This window comes from Cebus imitator, unplaced genomic scaffold (genome assembly GCF_001604975.1).
Source record: "Cebus imitator isolate Cc_AM_T3 unplaced genomic scaffold, Cebus_imitator-1.0 Scaffold381, whole genome shotgun sequence".
In the NCBI taxonomy this organism is placed as follows: Eukaryota; Metazoa; Chordata; class Mammalia; order Primates; family Cebidae; genus Cebus; species Cebus imitator.
Genome location: NW_016107696.1, coordinates 1,107,109 through 1,126,320, shown reverse-complemented (window position 1 = coordinate 1,126,320; position 19,212 = coordinate 1,107,109). Strand labels below are relative to the sequence as shown.

General features: G+C 36.4%; 1 protein-coding gene and 1 long non-coding RNA gene across 9 annotated transcripts in view; one reads left to right on the top strand and one right to left on the bottom strand.

Annotated features, from left to right (window-relative positions):
* Positions 1–909: 909 nt before the first annotated feature.
* Positions 910–19,212, bottom strand: part of ASB15 (ankyrin repeat and SOCS box containing 15) — a 37,619-nt gene continuing 19,316 nt past the window's right edge. For 4 of the 8 annotated variants that reach the window (XM_017507644.2, XM_017507642.2, XM_017507643.2 and 1 more), the window contains 5 exons: positions 15,648–15,893; positions 13,545–13,716; positions 11,412–11,982; positions 10,727–10,880; positions 3,173–4,249 (listed from right to left, as the gene is read on the bottom strand). In XM_017507644.2, coding sequence (XP_017363133.1) covers positions 4,077–4,249; positions 10,727–10,880; positions 11,412–11,982; positions 13,545–13,716; positions 15,648–15,893 — 1,316 coding nt within the window. In that variant the 3' untranslated portion in view covers positions 3,173–4,076. Of the gene's footprint in view, positions 1,025–3,172; positions 4,250–7,162; positions 10,881–11,411; positions 11,983–13,544; positions 13,717–15,647; positions 15,894–19,212 lie in introns of those variants that run through there. The other 4 variants (XM_017507651.2, XR_005196737.1, XM_017507653.2 and 1 more) reach the window with 4 other exon arrangements.
* The window catches only part of LOC108288667, a 29,771-nt gene continuing 22,499 nt past the window's right edge, over positions 11,941–19,212 (top strand). Inside the window, exons 1-4 of the long non-coding RNA XR_005196738.1 lie at positions 11,941–12,053; positions 13,383–13,464; positions 16,329–16,409; positions 17,108–17,719. This is a non-coding gene — a long non-coding RNA (uncharacterized LOC108288667). The remainder of the gene's footprint in view (positions 12,054–13,382; positions 13,465–16,328; positions 16,410–17,107; positions 17,720–19,212) is intronic.

The following is a 19,212-nucleotide window of genomic DNA, read 5'->3' as shown; positions in this document are numbered from 1 at the left end:
ATGTATATGTCATGTACTTGTGTGCATATATTTCTATAATGTGCATTTTGTTTCATAAAAACACTTGAAGCAGCTTATATTTTTTAAAAATAATTTCAATATTTATTTTAGATACAGGGGTGCATGTGAAGGTTTATTACATGGGTGTATTGCATGATGCTGAGGTTTGGGATATGGATTCCTTCACTCAAGTGGTAAGCATAGTTCCCATTAGGTAGTTTTTCAACCCCTCCCCACTTCTGCCCTCCCCTCCCCCCACACTTCTGCCCTCCTCCTCCCCACTGCTGCCTTTCCCCTTCCCCCTCTCCCTCCCCACTTCTGCCCTTCACCTCCTCTCCCTTCCCCATTCTGCCCTATTCCCACCCCTCCCCCTTTCTCCCTTCCCCCCTTACCCTCATCCCCTCCCCCATCCTCCCTCCTCCCTGCTACTCCCTCCTCCCCCACTTCTGCCCTCCTCCCTTCTCCCTCTAGTCGTCCACAGTATCGATTGTTCCCATCTTTATGCCCATGTATACTCAATGTTTAGCTTCCACTTATAGGTAAGAACATGTGGTAGTTGGTTTCTATTCCTGCATTAATTCTTGTAGGGTTATGGCCTCCAGCTGCGTTCATGTTGCTGAAGCAGCTTATAATTTTTATATTCCTAAGTAATTTCTGACTGGAAGGTGGTTATATACATAAGAGTATGCGACTTGAAACCAAAATTTGCTTAGTTATTTCTGGTAAAAGGTCAATGACAATAGAAAGGCTATGTATGTTCTCTGGGTCATAAGATCCTCCACCTTGTTAGAGTTTCCATGCTCTGGTTGTTCAAAAGCCTGCATTAAAGGTGGTGTTGCCTATGAATATTTGCTGCACATTGATATAATCATTTTCATATCTTCTGTATTGACATCCTAATACCAGGAAACATGTTCTGTGACTAGTTAAAATGATTAAACCATATTCTTCAGGAGGCACCTGGTTTCAGTGTCCTTCTTAAAATTATCTTTAGCTGGAAATGGAGATCCTATTTAATGATGGCCTATGGAAAAATAAACAAAACACACTTAATGAGAGTTCAGATCTGCTTTTTTCCACCCAGACTCTCTGTGTGATACGAAACAAAATCCACAGGGACTAAAACAGGCACAGACATCTTGGCAGCATGGGGGAAGATGACATCCAGACTCTGCCATGTTGATTCCACAGTGGTTAGACAGGCTCCACTGTAGAATGTTTGGCTTCTCCCAGTGCTGACTGGGAAGGAGCAGCTGTTCCCTTTCCCGGATAGAGTGACATACTCTAGAAGAAACAGAGTCCTCATGAGATGGAAATTAATTCCTTTTTCCATCCAGCCATCTCAAAAACAAAAACACTGCTAGAAAAGCCCAAAATGTGGTGAGTAAAAGACCAAATTTGATTTAGATACAGCAATTGCTTCTTTTTCATAAGATACATTTTTCCCTTGCTTTACAAATGCCAAAAAAAAAAACGCTTTTAAAAACCCACAGCATGTGCAGTTAATTCATATGTTTATATCGAAGTATTTCTTGAATATTATCTACATAAACATATATCAAAGAAAATGTCAAAGCTTTAGTAAGCAGAAGTCTAATATATGAAGTATCATAAAGCAGACTTATAACCACAATATGATTTTTTATTTATTAGAACAATATATTTAGATGACAATACATTTTAACCACATCTAAGAGTGCAACACAAGAATCATAAAATCCTGTATACAGAATGTTACAATTAAAGATAAACATATTACAGTTTAACTTATGTATAAAACATATCCTCTAGGGAATATAAGAAATTAAATTATAGCCCTAATTTTACAGGGTTTTTTTTCATACCTATTTATCTTTCAAAGGTAACTAAAGCTAAATATAACTTGAAAACTTTACAGAGCAGTGAGATATTACTGTTGAAAGAATACAGTAATAAGATAAAAATAAATATAAGAAAAATACACTATTAAAATCTAAAAATAATAACATAAATAATTACATTATCAAGATGACATAACTCACTCAGAAATTTAAAGCTATTATTTCACCATGAGGTCACTGATTATTTTTGTCACTTATTCAACATATTTCAACAAATATTTATTGAACTCTGTGCTCTAGGGAATGTGTTTGGCCCTGAGAAAGCACTGGAAAACAAGACAAACACAGAACCTGGCATCGTAGAGCTTACAGTCTAGTGGGAAGACAGCAGGGAACACAGGCGCCTATAATATAGCATGACAAGTTCCGTGCTGGGGCTTCCCATCCTAGAGGAAGCTACATCTCAGCTCAGATCTATGGAGTAAGTGGGAGTTGATCAGGTGAAAGGGTGAAGAAAAGTGGAAAGAGAGTTCCGGGTGAGAGAAGGAAAAACAAAGACCCTGAGGTTCAAAGAGAGCATGGTCTATTCTGCAGCAGTGATTCCCCATACAAAGGTCCTCAGATATTTGATGGCCCACAGTGAAATTCTCACTCATCAGTGGGGAAATGAGAACAGTGTGAGGTCTTCAAGTTGAAGCAAAAGTCATTCAACTTGAATAACTGAATTTATAACCATCTTATTTTCTGCCATTAAAATGACCCTCTTTTATGAAATGATGGCGATAGTAGATGGTATATTTTAAACAGTCTTTTTAAAAAATTAACACAACAAAACCTATTGGTATATGACACCTTAAAGTTTGGGAATCACTTTTAAGAAATAAAATTCTAGAAGGTTCAAGGGAAGGGAAGAAAGGGAGACATCCAGAGATGACACTAAAGAAAAAGGCAGGAGTTAGATTATGAAAGTTCAAGTAAGAACTTTGGACTCTAACCTAAGAGCAATGGGAATGATCTTAAGCAGAGAAGTGAAACTCTATTATATTTGTAAAAGACTATTCTGAGAGGCTGTATGTAGGCAGTGTTTGGGACAGGGCAAGTCAGAGGCAGGGGAGTCAGATAAGCAGCATTGTATTAACCCAGGAAAAAGAAGGTAATAGACTTATGGCCAAATCAGGGGGCAGGAGGGCTGAGTGGAGGATGACTTCAGGAGATGAACTTAATAGGATTTGGTGATTTGTCTTATTGGGTGAGGAAATGGGATGGTGAAGTCTGATGTCCAGCCTTTTTTCTTCAGAAACTGAATTGAGCATTGTACTAACTATTGAGCTAGAGAATGAAGGAGAAATAGCTTTTTTTTTTTTTTGTGGAGTAAGGTAGTGAGTTCATCTGGGGACATGTCTGTCTTTGTGTTCAAATGTTCATTAGGCCAATTGTCTACATAGGTCGGAAGCACATGAGAGAAAGAGCTGAGTTTTGGATAGAAATTTTGTAGTCTCTAGCAAAATGATTAAGACCATGGATGTGGATAAAACTTCCCAGAGAACAAAGCAAAGAGGTTTAGGATACAAAACATAAAGAACAAAGCAAAAGCAAAAAGGGCTTAAGATATGAGACTAAAAGATTCGCTAGAGATGTGCTAGGCAGAAAAAAGCCAGAGACAGAGCGTCCAGGAAGATGGGAGGACACCCAAGAGATCAAGGTTTTGTAAGAAACAGGGAAAGAGGTATCATTTCAGGGAGGAAACAGGCAACAATGTCGGATGCTGCAGGAATCAACTGGAAGAGGGACTGAAGAATGTTCACTGGATTTAGCAACAAAGAGATTGTCAGGGACCTTGAGAAAAGCAGTATAGGGGCAGATGCCAGATCACAATGTGTGAACTTAAGGCAGGAGGAGCTCTTTTACACAGCAAGACCTTGAAAGACAGGAGAATCAGGTCAGCGACTGGAAGGAGATGTGGGTTTGAGAAAGTGGTTATCTGTCATAGAGACTTGATTGTGGATATTGCAGGAGCCACTTGATAGGGAGAGTCTGAAGACAAAGATACAAATCTAAGTTGAAAATACTATCTTTAAAAAATGTAAATGTCTTTAAAGACACAGATCATGGTGTTCCCCATAGGAACACATGATCCACCTATAAAATTGTCAACAAATTTAAATACACTTTACAATTAAGGATGTAAAATGGTTCCAAGAAATTATCTGAGGGAATCACATTTCAAAATATTTTTTAAAATCACATTTTAAAATATTATGGCAACTTTAGCTCTTGTCCATAGAGATCATACTCTTTAAATAATATGTATCTTTGAATAGCTGGTGGTAGAGGAAGCTTCTCCATTGAGGCTGGCTGGCAGAGTCTCTGGAGTCCCATAAGTCTTCGAATTTTTAACCGACACAAATGCTTCAATGAACAAGGATTCTCTAAAAGATATGGGGAAAATAAGCAAAATTTTTTTTAAAATAGTGGATTGACCTCTAAGATATGACTATTTCAAAATAACATGAATAGCGTATTCTGAAAAACATGCATGCACACTTTAGCAACTGGTGATTTTAAGAGAAATTCAAATTGTAATTGAATATTCCAGTCTACTCCTTTAGAATGTCAGCTCCATGAGGACAGAAATTTAGTCGGTGTCTGTGCCAGGAAGGGAGCCTGGCTCATAGTAGGTATTCAGCTAGAATTTGTGGAATGAATACATGGACTTAAGAAAGCAAATGCCCACATCTCTTCTTTATTTTTTTAGAGCTAAGTATTGTATATTTCTTTACTTTCTTTCTCCTACCAATCTGTCTGATAAATAATTATCCATGAAACATTGATGCAGATGATTCCATTTATCATGAATAATCCAGCCTGGAGTTTGTTTCCAGAGTCTGATACTTAAACCTTGTATATTCTCAAAAATATACTAAAATTATTTAAATATCTGATGATATTTTCAATTCTTACTTTGTCTATATTATAATTGCAAGATTGATATTTTATAGCAGCAATATGAACAAATGAAGGAGCAGCATAGCATTCAGGCTTAGATGTGGCTCTGGGCCACATCAGCTTGGACTAAACTAGCTCTGCCTCTCATTTTGTGTGACCTTGGGCAAATCGCTTAATGTCTGCGAGTTTAGTATTCTCATCTGTGAAATAAGGATAACAACAGTATTTATCTCATACAGTTGTTTGAAGATTAAACAAATCATGTAAAGTATTAGAAAAGTGCCTGGTACATTGTAACCATTCAATAAATATTAACTATCATTCAGTGCAATAATAAACATGATCACATCCATATTACATTTGATGATATCAATAATTTATCTTTTTTAAATTAAAAACAATGTTCTCAAAAATTATTGATGCAACATTATTACCAAAATAAGGAGAAAAAAAAAATCCACCTAAAAAAATGCAATTTTTTTTCCTAACAAATATGCTGCCTTATAGATAGCTGGAGGACTCCTGACATCCAGTGGTTAATCACACTCATAGCAATCAACTGGCTTCTACCCCAGTTGCAATAATGTATGCCAGAAACAATTAAAAAAAAAATAAATAAATAAATAAATAAATAAAACTTCCTGGCATTATTCTTACTTGAAGTGTCTTTCCAAAGTCATCAGAATTGGTAATTATTTTGCAAAAAAAAAAAAAAGTGAGCAATTAATTTCCCCTTAGAAGCAAAATCTATTCTATGACAGGAAGTACAATGGTATTATAGAAAGAGTCTGTGTTTTTTCAAGTAAGACAAACAAGGATTCAAATCTTTACTTTGTTGTTTTCTATGTCTATTACTTTGAGAAATTAATTTATCTAAGCCTCAGCGTTTTTCTCCCCCTTGCAGTCACCAAGCTAAAAAATAAGGTTTTTTTAGAGTTTACTCTTTATTGCAAAATAAAGTACATATGTATAGTTTCATGTTATATAAGTAATTATTAGCTGAACATCTTTAATCACCTCCTAGGTCTATAGGACATAGAACTTTGTCAGACAACCAAGAAATTCATCTATAATTCTTCTATCTTTCTTTCTTTCCCCTGCCATAAATAACTACTATTCTGACTTGTAATCAGTTTCTTCAGAGTTTCATCATGTAAGTTCACTATCCCTGCACTACAGTATTGACAATATATTTTTTAAATTTTTGCTATTTCCTTTAAGTTTCTAATAATCTGCAGGTTATTCTCTCCATCCCCCTCTTGTCTTTTGAATTAATCTTTGAAGAACCCAAATGCCCTGTAGTTTCCCACAGCCTGAACTCTGCTGATTGCATTTTCATGGTGCAGTTCCATGTCCCACTGTCTTCTGTATTTCTTGCAAACTGATAACTTGGTCCAGAGACTTGATCAGGCTCGGGTCTGATCTCTTTGGCAAAACAAAGCTGATTCTGGGTTCATTCTTTGGGGGCTACATATTAGCAGCTGTTGATGCTCATTGACTACATCTATTAATTTATTGGGAGCAATAAATTGGTGATATAATATCTTTTTCATTTTTAGAATACTTTTATAAAGGGATGCTATTGTTCATTTACTCTTTAGTTACTAATGTCACAGATTATATATATATATATATATACACACACACACACACACACACACACACATATATGCATATATGTATATATATGCATATATTTTATATACATATATATGTAAAGCAGAATAAATGCTTACCTCTTTTTTATCAATTTTTAAGATAATGAGTTGATTTTCTATTATCTTATGAAGCTGATCAGTTTTTTTAAAAATTGTATATTTAATAAATAATTCTATTATAAAGATACATGCACATGTATTTTCATTGAAGCACTATTAACAATAGCAAAGACATGGAATCAACAACCTAAATACCCATCAGTGATAGATTGGATAAAAACAAATTGGTACATATACATGATGGAATACTGTGCAGCTATAAAAAGGATTGAGATACGTCCTTTGCAGGGACACGGATGGAGTTGGAAACCATTTCCTCAGCAAACTAGTGCAGGAACAGAAAACCAAACACCGCATGTTCTCACTTACAAGTGGGAACTGAATGATGACACATGAACACATGGAGGGGAACAACACACAGTGGGGCCTGTTGGGACTGGGGGGAGTTTGAGCATCTGGAAGAATAACTAATGGATGCTGGACTTAATACCAAGGTGATGGGATGATCTGTGCAGCAAATTACCATGGTACATGTTTACCTATGTCACAAACCTGCACATTCTGCATCTGTACCCGTGAACTTAAAATACAAGTTGAAGGAATAAGAAAGTAAAAAAGAAAAAAAAAACCCACAAATCGTATGTTTCAAGATAGGTTTCAATTCATTGAAATAATTACCCTTTTTGAAACTTAAATTGTCTCATCTTTGGCCAGTTGGAACCTCTTCAAGTTGGCCCCTGAATTCTTTTGTCATGAATTATGTAGTTTTTAAGAGTTTCTTTGCTTTCTGGTATGACCAGATGTTCCAGGTTCATCTTGTTCATTTCCTTCTCCAGATGCAATCATCCATTTTTCAAAAACAAAACAAAACAACCTCCAGCAAAAACCCTGGTTTCTTTTGTAGGAAATGGCATTTCCAGGCCAAAATCTGTGACGTAGGAATGCTCATTACTACTGGGTTTATCATTATTCCTAAGCCTCATCTGTAAACAGACACACAAACACACACACACACACACACACACACAGCACAGTCCACATGTACACACACACACTTTCAAGATAAAACAGCTTATGAGTTTATATTGTTACTTCTAATTCAAATTCAGGACTACAGGATTTTTCTTTAATCTCTTCTCTGTTACATTTGTATTTTTTTTTCTGCCACACTGGCAATCCTTGGCTTCAAGGATACAAGGAATAATGGAATGGAAATATTCCTTAATAACTCATTTACTGAATATATCATTCTCAGCACAATATTAATATATCACCATCAATATTTTAAGATATTTTAAAATATGTGTTTTAATTTATTAAATATTATTTATCTGTTTACTCATATTTAAAAATAAATAATTGTGCTGTTATCTATTTCATCAGAGCATATAACCATTACATATTGCATCTCCTCCCTTTTAACTCTCACTTAGTCTTGGCATTCTGATTAATGCTAGTCTTGTTAATACTAGTCCTCACATTGATACCTCTCTAAACATTTTGGGTTGTCTAAAGGTCATTTTTTAGTGGACCCTTCAGACGTCAGTAAGAGGAACAATATTTCCTGAGTTCTTGCATGCTGACAGCAGTTTGTCTGCATTGATCATTGGAAGTCAATTTTGACACGTAAGCATCCGTAGCTCACGTTTTCCTTCCGTGGAGATCCTTAAATATGTTACTCCATTTTCTTTTGGCATGAAGTATTGTTGATAAAAAGCTTAATAATAATCCATTTTTCCTCTTATATGTCACCTATTCTTTTTGTCTACATGCCCAAAGGATATAGTATTTTGTACATTATAGTTTCAAATCTTTCTTTTTTATTAGAGAAGGTTTTTCTTGAAGCCTAAGTTTTTGTATTTGTTATGTTCCCTTGATTTGGTTTTCCTTTTTAAGGAGTCCTATTATCCATATATTGACTATTCATTGTGTGTTTTCAATGTTTTTAACTTTCAAATTTTTTTAAAAATCTAAGCTACAGGGATGCAAAGGCATAAGAATAATACAATGGACTTTGAGGGCTTGGGCGGAAGATGGGCCAGGTATAAAAGAGTCCACATTGGCTACAGTGTACATTGCTTAGGTGATGGGTGCACCAGAATCTCAGAAATCACCACCAAACAACTTATCCATGTAACCAAACACCACCTGTTTCCCCAAAACCTATTGAAATGAACAAATATATACACTTAAAAATCCTTTTATCTATTTCTTCATTTATATTTGATTTAAAAATTTTCTTCCATAGCCTCTTTTCTGTCTCTCAATGTATTGTCAACTGTGTTGCCAGTTGTTCAGTCTTCACATTTGAAATTAATTTTTTTCTAATTTTTATTCCTAATTCTTTCCTCAGTTGTTATCTGGTTTCTAAATTTTTCAAATTTTTGACTCATGTTATTCTTCCATATCTTATATTATTTTCCTCATGCTTTTTGGCTTATTTTGAAATAGAGGTTTGAATTTTGATTGTTCTGACAGTGTAATTTTTCTGTTACGTATTCATTGTTTGTGGGGATATTAATCTGTTCTATTTTTTTCTTACTATTATGGGATTTGACTGTGATATTTTCTGTTGCTCATTTTTGTTTGCATTTAGTTTTCTTGAATTTTTAGAAGGATGCTTGGTTCCAGATAGCTCTTTTAACTTTACAGAGCTTCTTTCTCTAGTATTTTCTTGCAATGACCCAAAATATGGTGCTTAGATTTCTGAGGTTTCTTGGCTCTGTTTGCCGCCCCCTCTTTTTTGTGGGTCCTTTCTTGTTTCTGTCCTGATCAATTTTTGATTTTGCTCTCAATGCAGGCTTTAAGTTCAGGAAGGGAACTTTGAGAGGTGGTTTTCAAGAATGCATAGGGTCTATACTATTTTGTAATCTCTTTTAGCCTTAGCTTTTTCTTTGTAAAAAATAGGCATGATACTATTTAACTCTACAATATTTCATAGCACACTTTACATATACATTTCAGGTATCTCACATAAACTTACCATGCAATAAAAACATAAAAATGTTAATACTTTAGTTTTAAAACCAAATTTATTATATAATTTAAATGTTCTAGACACTAAGCACCTCATATGCATTATTTCTTTATAGTCTCACTACAACTTTATAAAGTTAATACTATCCTACATCTACTTTGCAATGGGAAAACCTAGACATAAAAAGAATAAGTAATTTGCTCAAAGTCACACAACTAGAATGGCTATCTTGGTCTTTTTATAGGAAATAAAAAAATCCTCCTTCACTTAAAAAAACAAAAATTGTAACAATAAATTGTTGCCCTTTTTCATGAAAACATCAGTCCTGAATTACACTGTGCTTTATAATCTAGCAATCCTACTTCTAGGCAAGGCCAGAATTTCATCTCATTCTAGGTCTATCTGACCCCAGAGCTCAGTTTCTAGGCTAACAATACTATATTACTCATCAGATTCTCCAAGTTTCCTGTTTTGATTGCCTCAGAGTCTCTTCTGTTATAGAACTAATTCCACAGAAAGTCTGATTCAGGTATATTAAGAATGTCAAATGACTTAAATGTCATATAAAGTTGTATAATTCTTTAGGCTTTGTGAAATTGATGTCCAACTAGGTTTTGAAAGCTTATTTTTCCAAACTCTTATTTTGTAAGTGAAACCATCTCAAATCTATGATATTTTTCTGGTTTCTATTTGTATTTGAATTATTTTAAAATGTACATTCATTGAAACTTGTATGATTCATTTTCATGATAAACTTTCACCTAGAAAAGAAAAAATGGCCTGTCTATAAATACTAACCTTTGATGGTAGGATTTTGTCAATAAAGACCTCAGAGAAAGCAGGTCAAAAAGAGTAATTCTAATCCTTTTTGTTCATTCATTTACTCCCTATTTATTGAACTGTACTTACTAGGCCTTATGCTAAGCCTTGCGAATATAACGAGAAACAAAGCAGATCCCTACCCACATGGAGCTTGCAGTCTACATATTGTGTGATATTATGGAAGTTAATTTTAAAAATGAATTGTAATCAGAATGTTAATATAGCTATTTTGTTACTCATTATACAATTACAAAGTTGGAAAATATAAAGAAAAATGAAAATATGTATCTTACCACAGAGGAAGTGTTAAGGATGATTTTAAAACCCAGATAATTCTGGAAATGTAGTAGAGTAGCATAGAAAAAATATCAAAGAAGAGATTAAGAACTTCCCCCATATATGTTCTTAATTTAAAAACTGTAGGCAAAACTTCTGGTTTTTACCTAGTATTTGACGGATTTCTGGCCATTCTCTCTGTACTTCTAGTGCAGACTTCAGTTTAGCACACAGAGGAACATAATCCATGTAATCTATTAGTACTCGAGTAACTCTGCCTACCAAGTGCTTCATCCAAGGAACTGTAATAAACTCACAGAACTGAGAGAATTGATAAAATTTAATTTAGTAGTATTTTTAATATGCCATGTACATAAACACTCAATTGTGTTATGAAAACATTACTCTTTGTCTTATTACAGAAAATAAAAGATCCCTCCTTGTAATGAACAAAAATTAAAAATAAATTGTTTGCTTCTTTCTGTGAAACCACCAGCCCTGAAGACTCGCCTCGCTCTGATGTGACTGTAGATAGCAAAGCATGGAGGAATCATGCTTCTTTCCATCTGGGGCCCGAATAGTCCACTAAACAGGCAGAAGTGACTAATTGCATACATTTCACATTCTTTTACATTCAGTTTTCAAGTCAAGAAAAAATGAACCTCTTTTTGAGGGGGGCAGAGGGGCTAGATTCTAGATTTATGCTTATATCACATATCGTTGCAAACAAAAATTGAAGAAGAAAAATAGAAAAATTAGAGTTTATTTTCTTTCTTGTAACATTCCTAAATGAATGAATGTGTACTAAATTAGCTTGATGACCCAATATAAAGCAGATAAGGCATAACTCACCGGGTTATCTTTTATTACACAAGATGTCCATCCTGGCAGCACCTCTTCCTCTATCTCTGACCACACAAATGAATTTCCAAAGATGTCACCATGCATGCAGTCAAAGCACATCTCCACTTGATAGCCATTATTCAGCAATAGCCTCAGCATTACCTCGTCATTTAGGGCATACTGAATGACACTGGGGAAACGAGTGTCATTCACATGCATAAAGTAACAATTGACATTAGCTCCATGGGAGAGAAGCAGCCGGACAATTTCATAATTATTGGCCCTCACTGCCACAAGCAGACAGTTGAGGGGATCTAAGTTTGGGTCTGCACCTGCAGCCAGAAGGACTTCTGTGCAACGAACGTCATTATTAGAAACGGCAAAATACAGCGCAGTCTTCCTCTCATCGTCATAGCTCTGGGAAATGTGGTTGGCAAGTAGGGTATTGACATCAAAGCCATTTTCAATGAGCAGTTCTAGACACTGTGCGTTTTGTCCATCTGCCGCTGAGTGAATTGGTGTTAGCCCACTTTTCCGAATTGCATTTTTAGATGTTACCGGGATAAGATATTTCAGTGCACTACAAGAAAAAAGTCAAATATCTACGTACCATAAAGAAAATCAAGAAATTAAATAAACTGTTCTTGTTAGGTAAGTGAATGCAAATTGTACAGTTTCCCTTATTTTCTCTAGATAACCTTATGCTGAAACATTTAACTTCTGTCTACTGAGGTACAACTATTTAGTTTAGTGTAATTTAGCTCAGTTTTGATTTAGCTTTCTGTTCTAAATGTTGTTGGGAAACACACTGCATCTTATATGTTTTGTCCTAGAATTGTGGTTCCTCAGGAACCCTCGCCCTCTTCCAGTTCTCCTCTGAACAATATAATATTTCCAGGCAACCAATACTATTTTTAAAAATATAGAAGAAAAGTAAGCTTTTCTAATGCCATAGAGGAGTGCTTTGTAATCTTGACCATTAGGATCACAGGGTCATAGGAAGTGACCCTGGATGTCATTTAGTCCAGCTGCTTCATTTAACAGAAGAATAATCTAAAGTCTGGAGAGGCAAAATGATTGCCCAAGGTCACACAGTTAGACGTAGAGCAAGGATGAGAATTTGGGCCTTTTCGAATTCTCATGAATTATTCCCCTTTCACTGATTCCTGCGCAATCTATTTTTTAATATTGACCTTGTACATTGTCTGCTTCCATATAACTTGCAATTGAATTATTAGCCAAAAGAAGAGTCTTTAGTATTCCATCAACCTTGCATCAGTCCAGTTGAGATAACCAACCATGGTTTATGTTTCTAAGTACATGTGATATGGTTGTGAATTTCACACTTGACTAACCAGCTAGACATGTATGAGAGCCACAGGCAAGGATAACTTGATCTCTTGTGCCTACTGTGCAAATTTATGAACACTGGGAGTAAATCCAGGTAAACTCTAACAACATGTCACTTAGCATCAATTACGCATCACTGGCCACTTAGCCAGCGGCCCACTGAAAACTATAAAGCCCAATTACTTCAAAGTTTTTGAGCCTATGAAATATATTTAATTGCCTAAAACCATCTTCTCATGGTGGGTAATTTAATATAGTGATCTAGACTTCTACCAATGTGTTAATTATGCACATTTTGTGATTTAAGAATCTATTCAACCATTTGTATGGAATAAAGAATTCTAAACTTACAATGGAACTTTTCTATTCAAGAATATATTTGACATTATACTATAATATCCTGGAGATATTAGGAAATAAGTGGAATAACACTGACACTATTGTTACAAATTGTAATCCTTTGTCAAGGACAAAATTTTTAGAAACTGTAGCCTTTTGTTAAATACATTTGTAAACAGAAAGGCATTCTTGGGTGGCTTGTGCAGAATTCTCACTTATGCCTTAATTCCTTTTAAAAGAAAATTTCTTTCCATTATAAAGTACTATAAATTCATTTTTTTGGAATTACAGGAATATCAAAAAAGTTCTAAGCAGCTAAAGATGAAGCATTAAAATGTGAAGATTTCACCTCCTGCTCTTTGGATTTTGAAAGGTATTATATATAGACTTGTGATTGTACTGTATATACAAATTTGCGTTTTTAACTCAATTACCCTATAATTTATCACTCACAGATAATGCCCCTCATAGGCAGCTCGGTGTATAGGAAGATGCCCTGCTCGGTTAGGTACATTTCCACTTCCTCCATATTCCAGCAGGAGGGAAATGCAGTCAGGATTGCCACCTCCTGCTGCCTCAAACAGCACCGACGCCCCATCATCCGCCAGAGCAAGCACATCACCACCTGGCAGAAGAAAACATGTGGCATAATCATAACTGGATGGTATTGTTTAAACAATCCCCTAAAAAACAACTTCTTGAGTTCCTTTCTGGTTAGGACTTAAAAAGTATGGAATTAAGACCTCCATGTTTTCTATATTTTCAATCAACACTCATGCATGCAGCATGCTTCGTTTTATTAAAAAATTTTTAGGCCAAAAAACATGAGAGAAACGAAATCAATTTTTATGATGGGTAAATTCTTCCAAAAAAGGCTCATTAGACTTTTTAATTGAAAGGCAATAGCTTTTTGGGTTTTGTTTTGTTTTATTTTGAGACAGTCTCACTCTGTCGACTAGGCTGGAGTGTAGTGGTATAATCAGCTCACTGCAGCCTCTGCCTCCCAGGTTTAAGCAGTTCTCCTGCCTCAGTCTCCTAAGTAGCTGGGATTACAGGCATGTGCCACCACAGGATTTCACCATGTTGGCCAGGGTGGTCTCCAACTCCAGGCCTCAAGTGGTCTATCCACCTCTGCCTCCTGAAGTGCTGGGATTACAGGCATGAACCATGGTACCCGGCCTACTCTATTTTAACTTAGCAAATACTTAGAGTTAATAAAGTATTAACAAATACTTTATTGCCCTCTATGTGCAATCAGTGTGTGTGACCCTAAGATGAATGAGTGTGACTACTCTAAGGAGCTTAGAGGGGAAATGAAACAAAATATCAGACAGTACAAACTGTATGATTTTCCAGTGACGTTAGGACAAAGAGACATGATGTAGAGGACAGAGGCTCTGCTGCTTATGGTGAGAGCTGGGGACAAGCTGTTTACTTCCATGCACCTCCAACTCCACATCTGTGAAAGATTAATACGGCCTACTTCACATGGCTTATTTGATAATTAAATGTGGCTATAGTGGGAGACCTCAAAAATATTAGTCTTTTTCCCATAGAGAATCACTGGGAATCATGTGATGCTAGCATTCATTTGCAGATGAGGACGCTGAGGGCCAGGTATTTAAGGAACAAGGCTAGGGTCTCACATGAATAATGGCTCAACCAGTTTAGGAGTTAGGTCTCCTTAACTCATGGTTCTGTAGTTGTATAAAGGACAGCAATGTCACAATCTGTTGTAAAGAATTAGGAAAGGATTCAGGGAGGTGTCTCAAGAGATTGACTTTGAATTGTGCTGAAGAAATGAAGGCAAAGACCTGACCTAAACCCAGAGAGAAGGAATGCAAGATACGTTTGGGAATACTGCTTGTGTATTTTGACTGGAGTGTAGGATACAAGATAGGAGCAGTAAGGGATAAATGTGGTAAAACAATTGGAGATTATGTAATAGGGATTATTTTTTTGACTAGTTGACACTATGGTAGCTGCCCTTGAGGGAGAGGAACCAAGTTGCAGTATTTACTATGATTCTCTGATGGGAGACTAGAAACCCAGAAAATGGTTAGAAAGCATTTGCACTGGTCCAGGGAGGATTGAGGGACCTGACCAGGATGGCAGATAGATTGTAATGAGACGACAAGAGAAACACCACAAGACTTTGCAACTGATTGGATTTAAGAAAGCCTATGATGGAGGAATTAGAGATCATGATGAGAGAAATTATCACACCAGAAAAGTAGAAAAACAGGAGGAATTCCGTTTAGGAGCAGATAAGCCCGAGGCCCTGATGAGCCATCTATATGCAGATTGAACTGTCCCTAGAGAGAGCAATCAGGACTGGGCTTGTAGATTTGTAGGTCACAAGGTATAGGGCTTAGCTGAGTTGTAGAGTCAGGATCTATTGAGGGATCAGGTATGAAAGCCTGATGCCAAGTTCCATTCAGGAGAGGAAGAGGATCTCCCCTAGTTACATTCAGGGAAGGAAGAGTGAGGAATATCGAAAAGGAGAGCTTGAGAGGCAGGACAAAAGTCAGAAAACTGTAACTCCTTTTCACATACCTTTGTGGATTAGATGTTCTAACACATCACAGTGACCAAACTCGGCAGCAACGCCTAAGGGTGTGACTCCAAATCCATCTCTCAGGTGGACATTGCCTCCATGTTTTAGCAGCAGAGCTATGATGTCTTTTCGGCCTTGCTTGGCGGCTTCATGCATTGCTGACCATCGCTTGACACAGGGCTGGTCTAGGCTAGTGTTGTGTTTGATCAGCGTAGATACCATGTCATAGGAGCCCTTTTTTACAGCTTGAAAATGATTTTTAAAAACAACAGTAAGTATATTAACACAAATACTTTAGGTGGTATAAACTAATGACTGAATTTAATATTGAAATAGATATTAGCTAGTATTTTCTTCTCCAAAGAAAATAATGCATTTCTCATATCCCTCCAATTTCTCATATCCAAGTTTATATTTGTGAAATATAAGTTTACAAGATGACACTACCTTTCTTTAAGACCTGGACGGAGGGGTAAAATTTTCACAGAAAATAACACACATCACTAGGATAGAATGCCGTGTGCTCTCTTTCTAAACTTTAATTTCTTCACCAACAAAATTGAAATAACATTTGCTGTTGGATTGCACAAATTAAATAATGTATGTAAAATTATCAGTATAGTACCTAGTATGTAACAGGAGCTCAGTAACTGACTATTATTTCATTATATCATTCTTAGGACCCGGGAACCTCATACGTAAATAATGTTTATCAGCTTTTCCCCTATAGAAACACTTCCCCAATCTCACAAAAGATAGCAGTAAGTATTGAATGAACTTCTCTTTCCTATTTTATTTATTTATCGAGACGGAGTTTTGCTCTTGCACTCCCAGGTTGGAGTGCAATGGCGCAATCTCGGCTCACTGCAACCTCCACCTCCTAGGTTCAAGTAATTCTCCTGCCTCAGCCTCCCGAGTAGCCGGGATTCCAGGCATGTACCACCAAGCCCGGCTAATTTTGTATTTTTTAAATAAAGGCTGGGTTTCTCCATGTTGGTCAGGCTTGTCTTGAACTCCCAACCTCAGGTGATCCACCCGCCTCAGCCTCCCAAAGTGCTGGGATTAGAGGCATGAGCCACCGCACCTGGCCTCTGTTTCTTATATTTTTAATGGATGATTATTAGTAAGATTGTTTAGAATCTACATAGGCTAGCTGTTCCCAGTGGGTGAAGTAAGCGGCAGTTAATGTAGTACAATTAAGAAAGTTCACCAAATTAGATTTCTCTGTCCCTCTCTGCTTGTCTGTAATGGCTGAAATTATACAGTTAAAAGGTTTTTCCCCTTTTGGATTATTAAGATATTGTCCTCATTTAGATGTATACAATTCTTAAAATGTAGCTTTTTTTTCTTGTAAGTAAAATCTATTGAAAAATAGATAGGATGAGTGCTACCCCCTACAAATGAAGATGTACACACTTACATTCACTCATTCATTCATTCACTCTCATTTATTATTCAGTTAATATGGCTGGCTCTACTAAAGGCTCTGTGTTACACACTGTGGACCACAAGAAGAAGAGACAGATTTGGATCTCACTCGTAGAGTTTACAGCCTAGAGAAGAAGCCTATGCTACCTTCTATTGAGAGACAGACTCAAAGTCTGGGCCTATCCTGGGAAACACAGAGGGAGATGTGAGGCTACATCGAACATTCTGGGGTAACCAGGAGGCAGATTGCAGAAAGGATCTAAAGTCAAGAGAAGAAGCCTCTATTACCTTCTGTTGAAAGACAGACTCAAGGTCTGGGCCTATCCTGGGAAACACAGAAGGAAATGTGAGGCTGAGTCGAACATTCTGGAGTAACCAGGAGGCAGATCACAGAAAGGATCTAACGCCAAGGCAAGGAGAGCGGCTCCCAATGTGGCAATGAGAGGATGAATATAAACTTTGCCTACTTCGTTTGGGAGCAGGCAAGCCATCCCTGCAGAAGATTCCAGTTTTTCTCCTGCTCCTTGTCTAAAGTAGAACTTGTTGACAAATGCCTCTCTCCGAATTGCCCAACTGTCACCGGCAGCTCTAATTACAGTGAATTACCTCACGCCAGCTGGTGTTACTGCAAAGCAAACATCAAGTAAGCTAAACGAACTAAAGGAAACGTGTCCTCATTGATCTTGCTCTGATGGCAGTTTTTCTAATTAGAAAAAAAATGTATCAAAATAATGAGCCTCTTCCCTCATAATCTTTTTACCTTTTGTCTGACTCAGAAAACATATTGATTCGTATTAATAGTTTCTCTTCTTGAAAATAACAGCATAAATGGGTCATCTTCAACTTAAAATAGTTTTAAAAAAATCAAAACTTCACTTCCAATTTAATTTTTTGAAATTAAGAATGTACTTCCTATAGAAATAATGCAAATGGTAGGAAACCCCTTCCAAGCTAATCCATGAAGACATTCTTAACCAATAAATGACTGAAATAATGAAAACTCATTAAGGCACAGTATTGATATAACAAAGCTGATTAAGTAAAATACTAAGTTGAAAATGTCTTGTTTTACATAGGGACATATACATATGTTTGCATAGTATATATAAAATTCTTTTCTCTAGAACTTAAAATTCTAAAATTTAGAATTTAAAATTCTTTAGAATTTCTTCAGAAATGCTCAAATTCTTTATTAATTTTTTAAATTTATAGCTTCAATAGTAATGCTTAAAGAAAACTGACCTTAAGTTGAAGAGTTTAGGGAATTAGATTAAGAATTTTGCATAGATGATAGGCAAGGGTTATTGATTATCTTGACAAGGACTGGGAGATTAAAAGAGGAAATGGAGTGAAGAGGATGTATATTGATTGGTGAAAAGAAAATGTCTGAAGCAAAATGAGCTGATCTGTACATGGCATATAGATGGCATAAGGCCATCAGGAATGGAGGGCAGTGGGACTGAGATGTCATCCCAGGTGGTTCCCTGAGCATCCTCCTTACTCTAGGCTCCACTGGCCAGGATCAGCTTGTGGCTATCCAACTAGGGAAAGGTGACACCAACTCCAGGGGGGTGGGCAGAGGAGGAGTCCAAGTGCAAAAACCTTTAATAAGTGTCACATCCTCACAAATCAGATACCTACCACTCAGCAAGTAACTGTATAACATGACTAGAGTGTATCAAAGTACCTTAAATAAGGAAGGGCCAAATGACTGATAAGGAATAAGGGCCCTGGAGGGACCAAAAGTGATTTTTTTTCTTGACCCTCTCAGGATATCTCATAAATAGAGATAAGGATGATGGCATTAGAATAAGAAAAATAAAAATGACATTGTACAGACAAAAAGAAGAAATACTTTTTTCCCCCGTGTCTCTCCGCTACAAGTTAAGGGACTCTGAATAGGAAATCTCAAAGAAGCCCATAGATTAAAGAACAAACTGAGTAAGCGCCACGAATAATCCATTTTCCTATAAAACTTATGAAGACTTGGCATGGGTTCTACAGCAAAGGTGCCGAATAAGGTAACCCAGGAAAAGTCCCTCTTCCCCAGTTTTGTGGCTCATGAGGGTTTACATGAGCATGTCCAGCATATTAACTTCATGGAGACTTTAGTCCTCTCTTGACATTACCACTTAG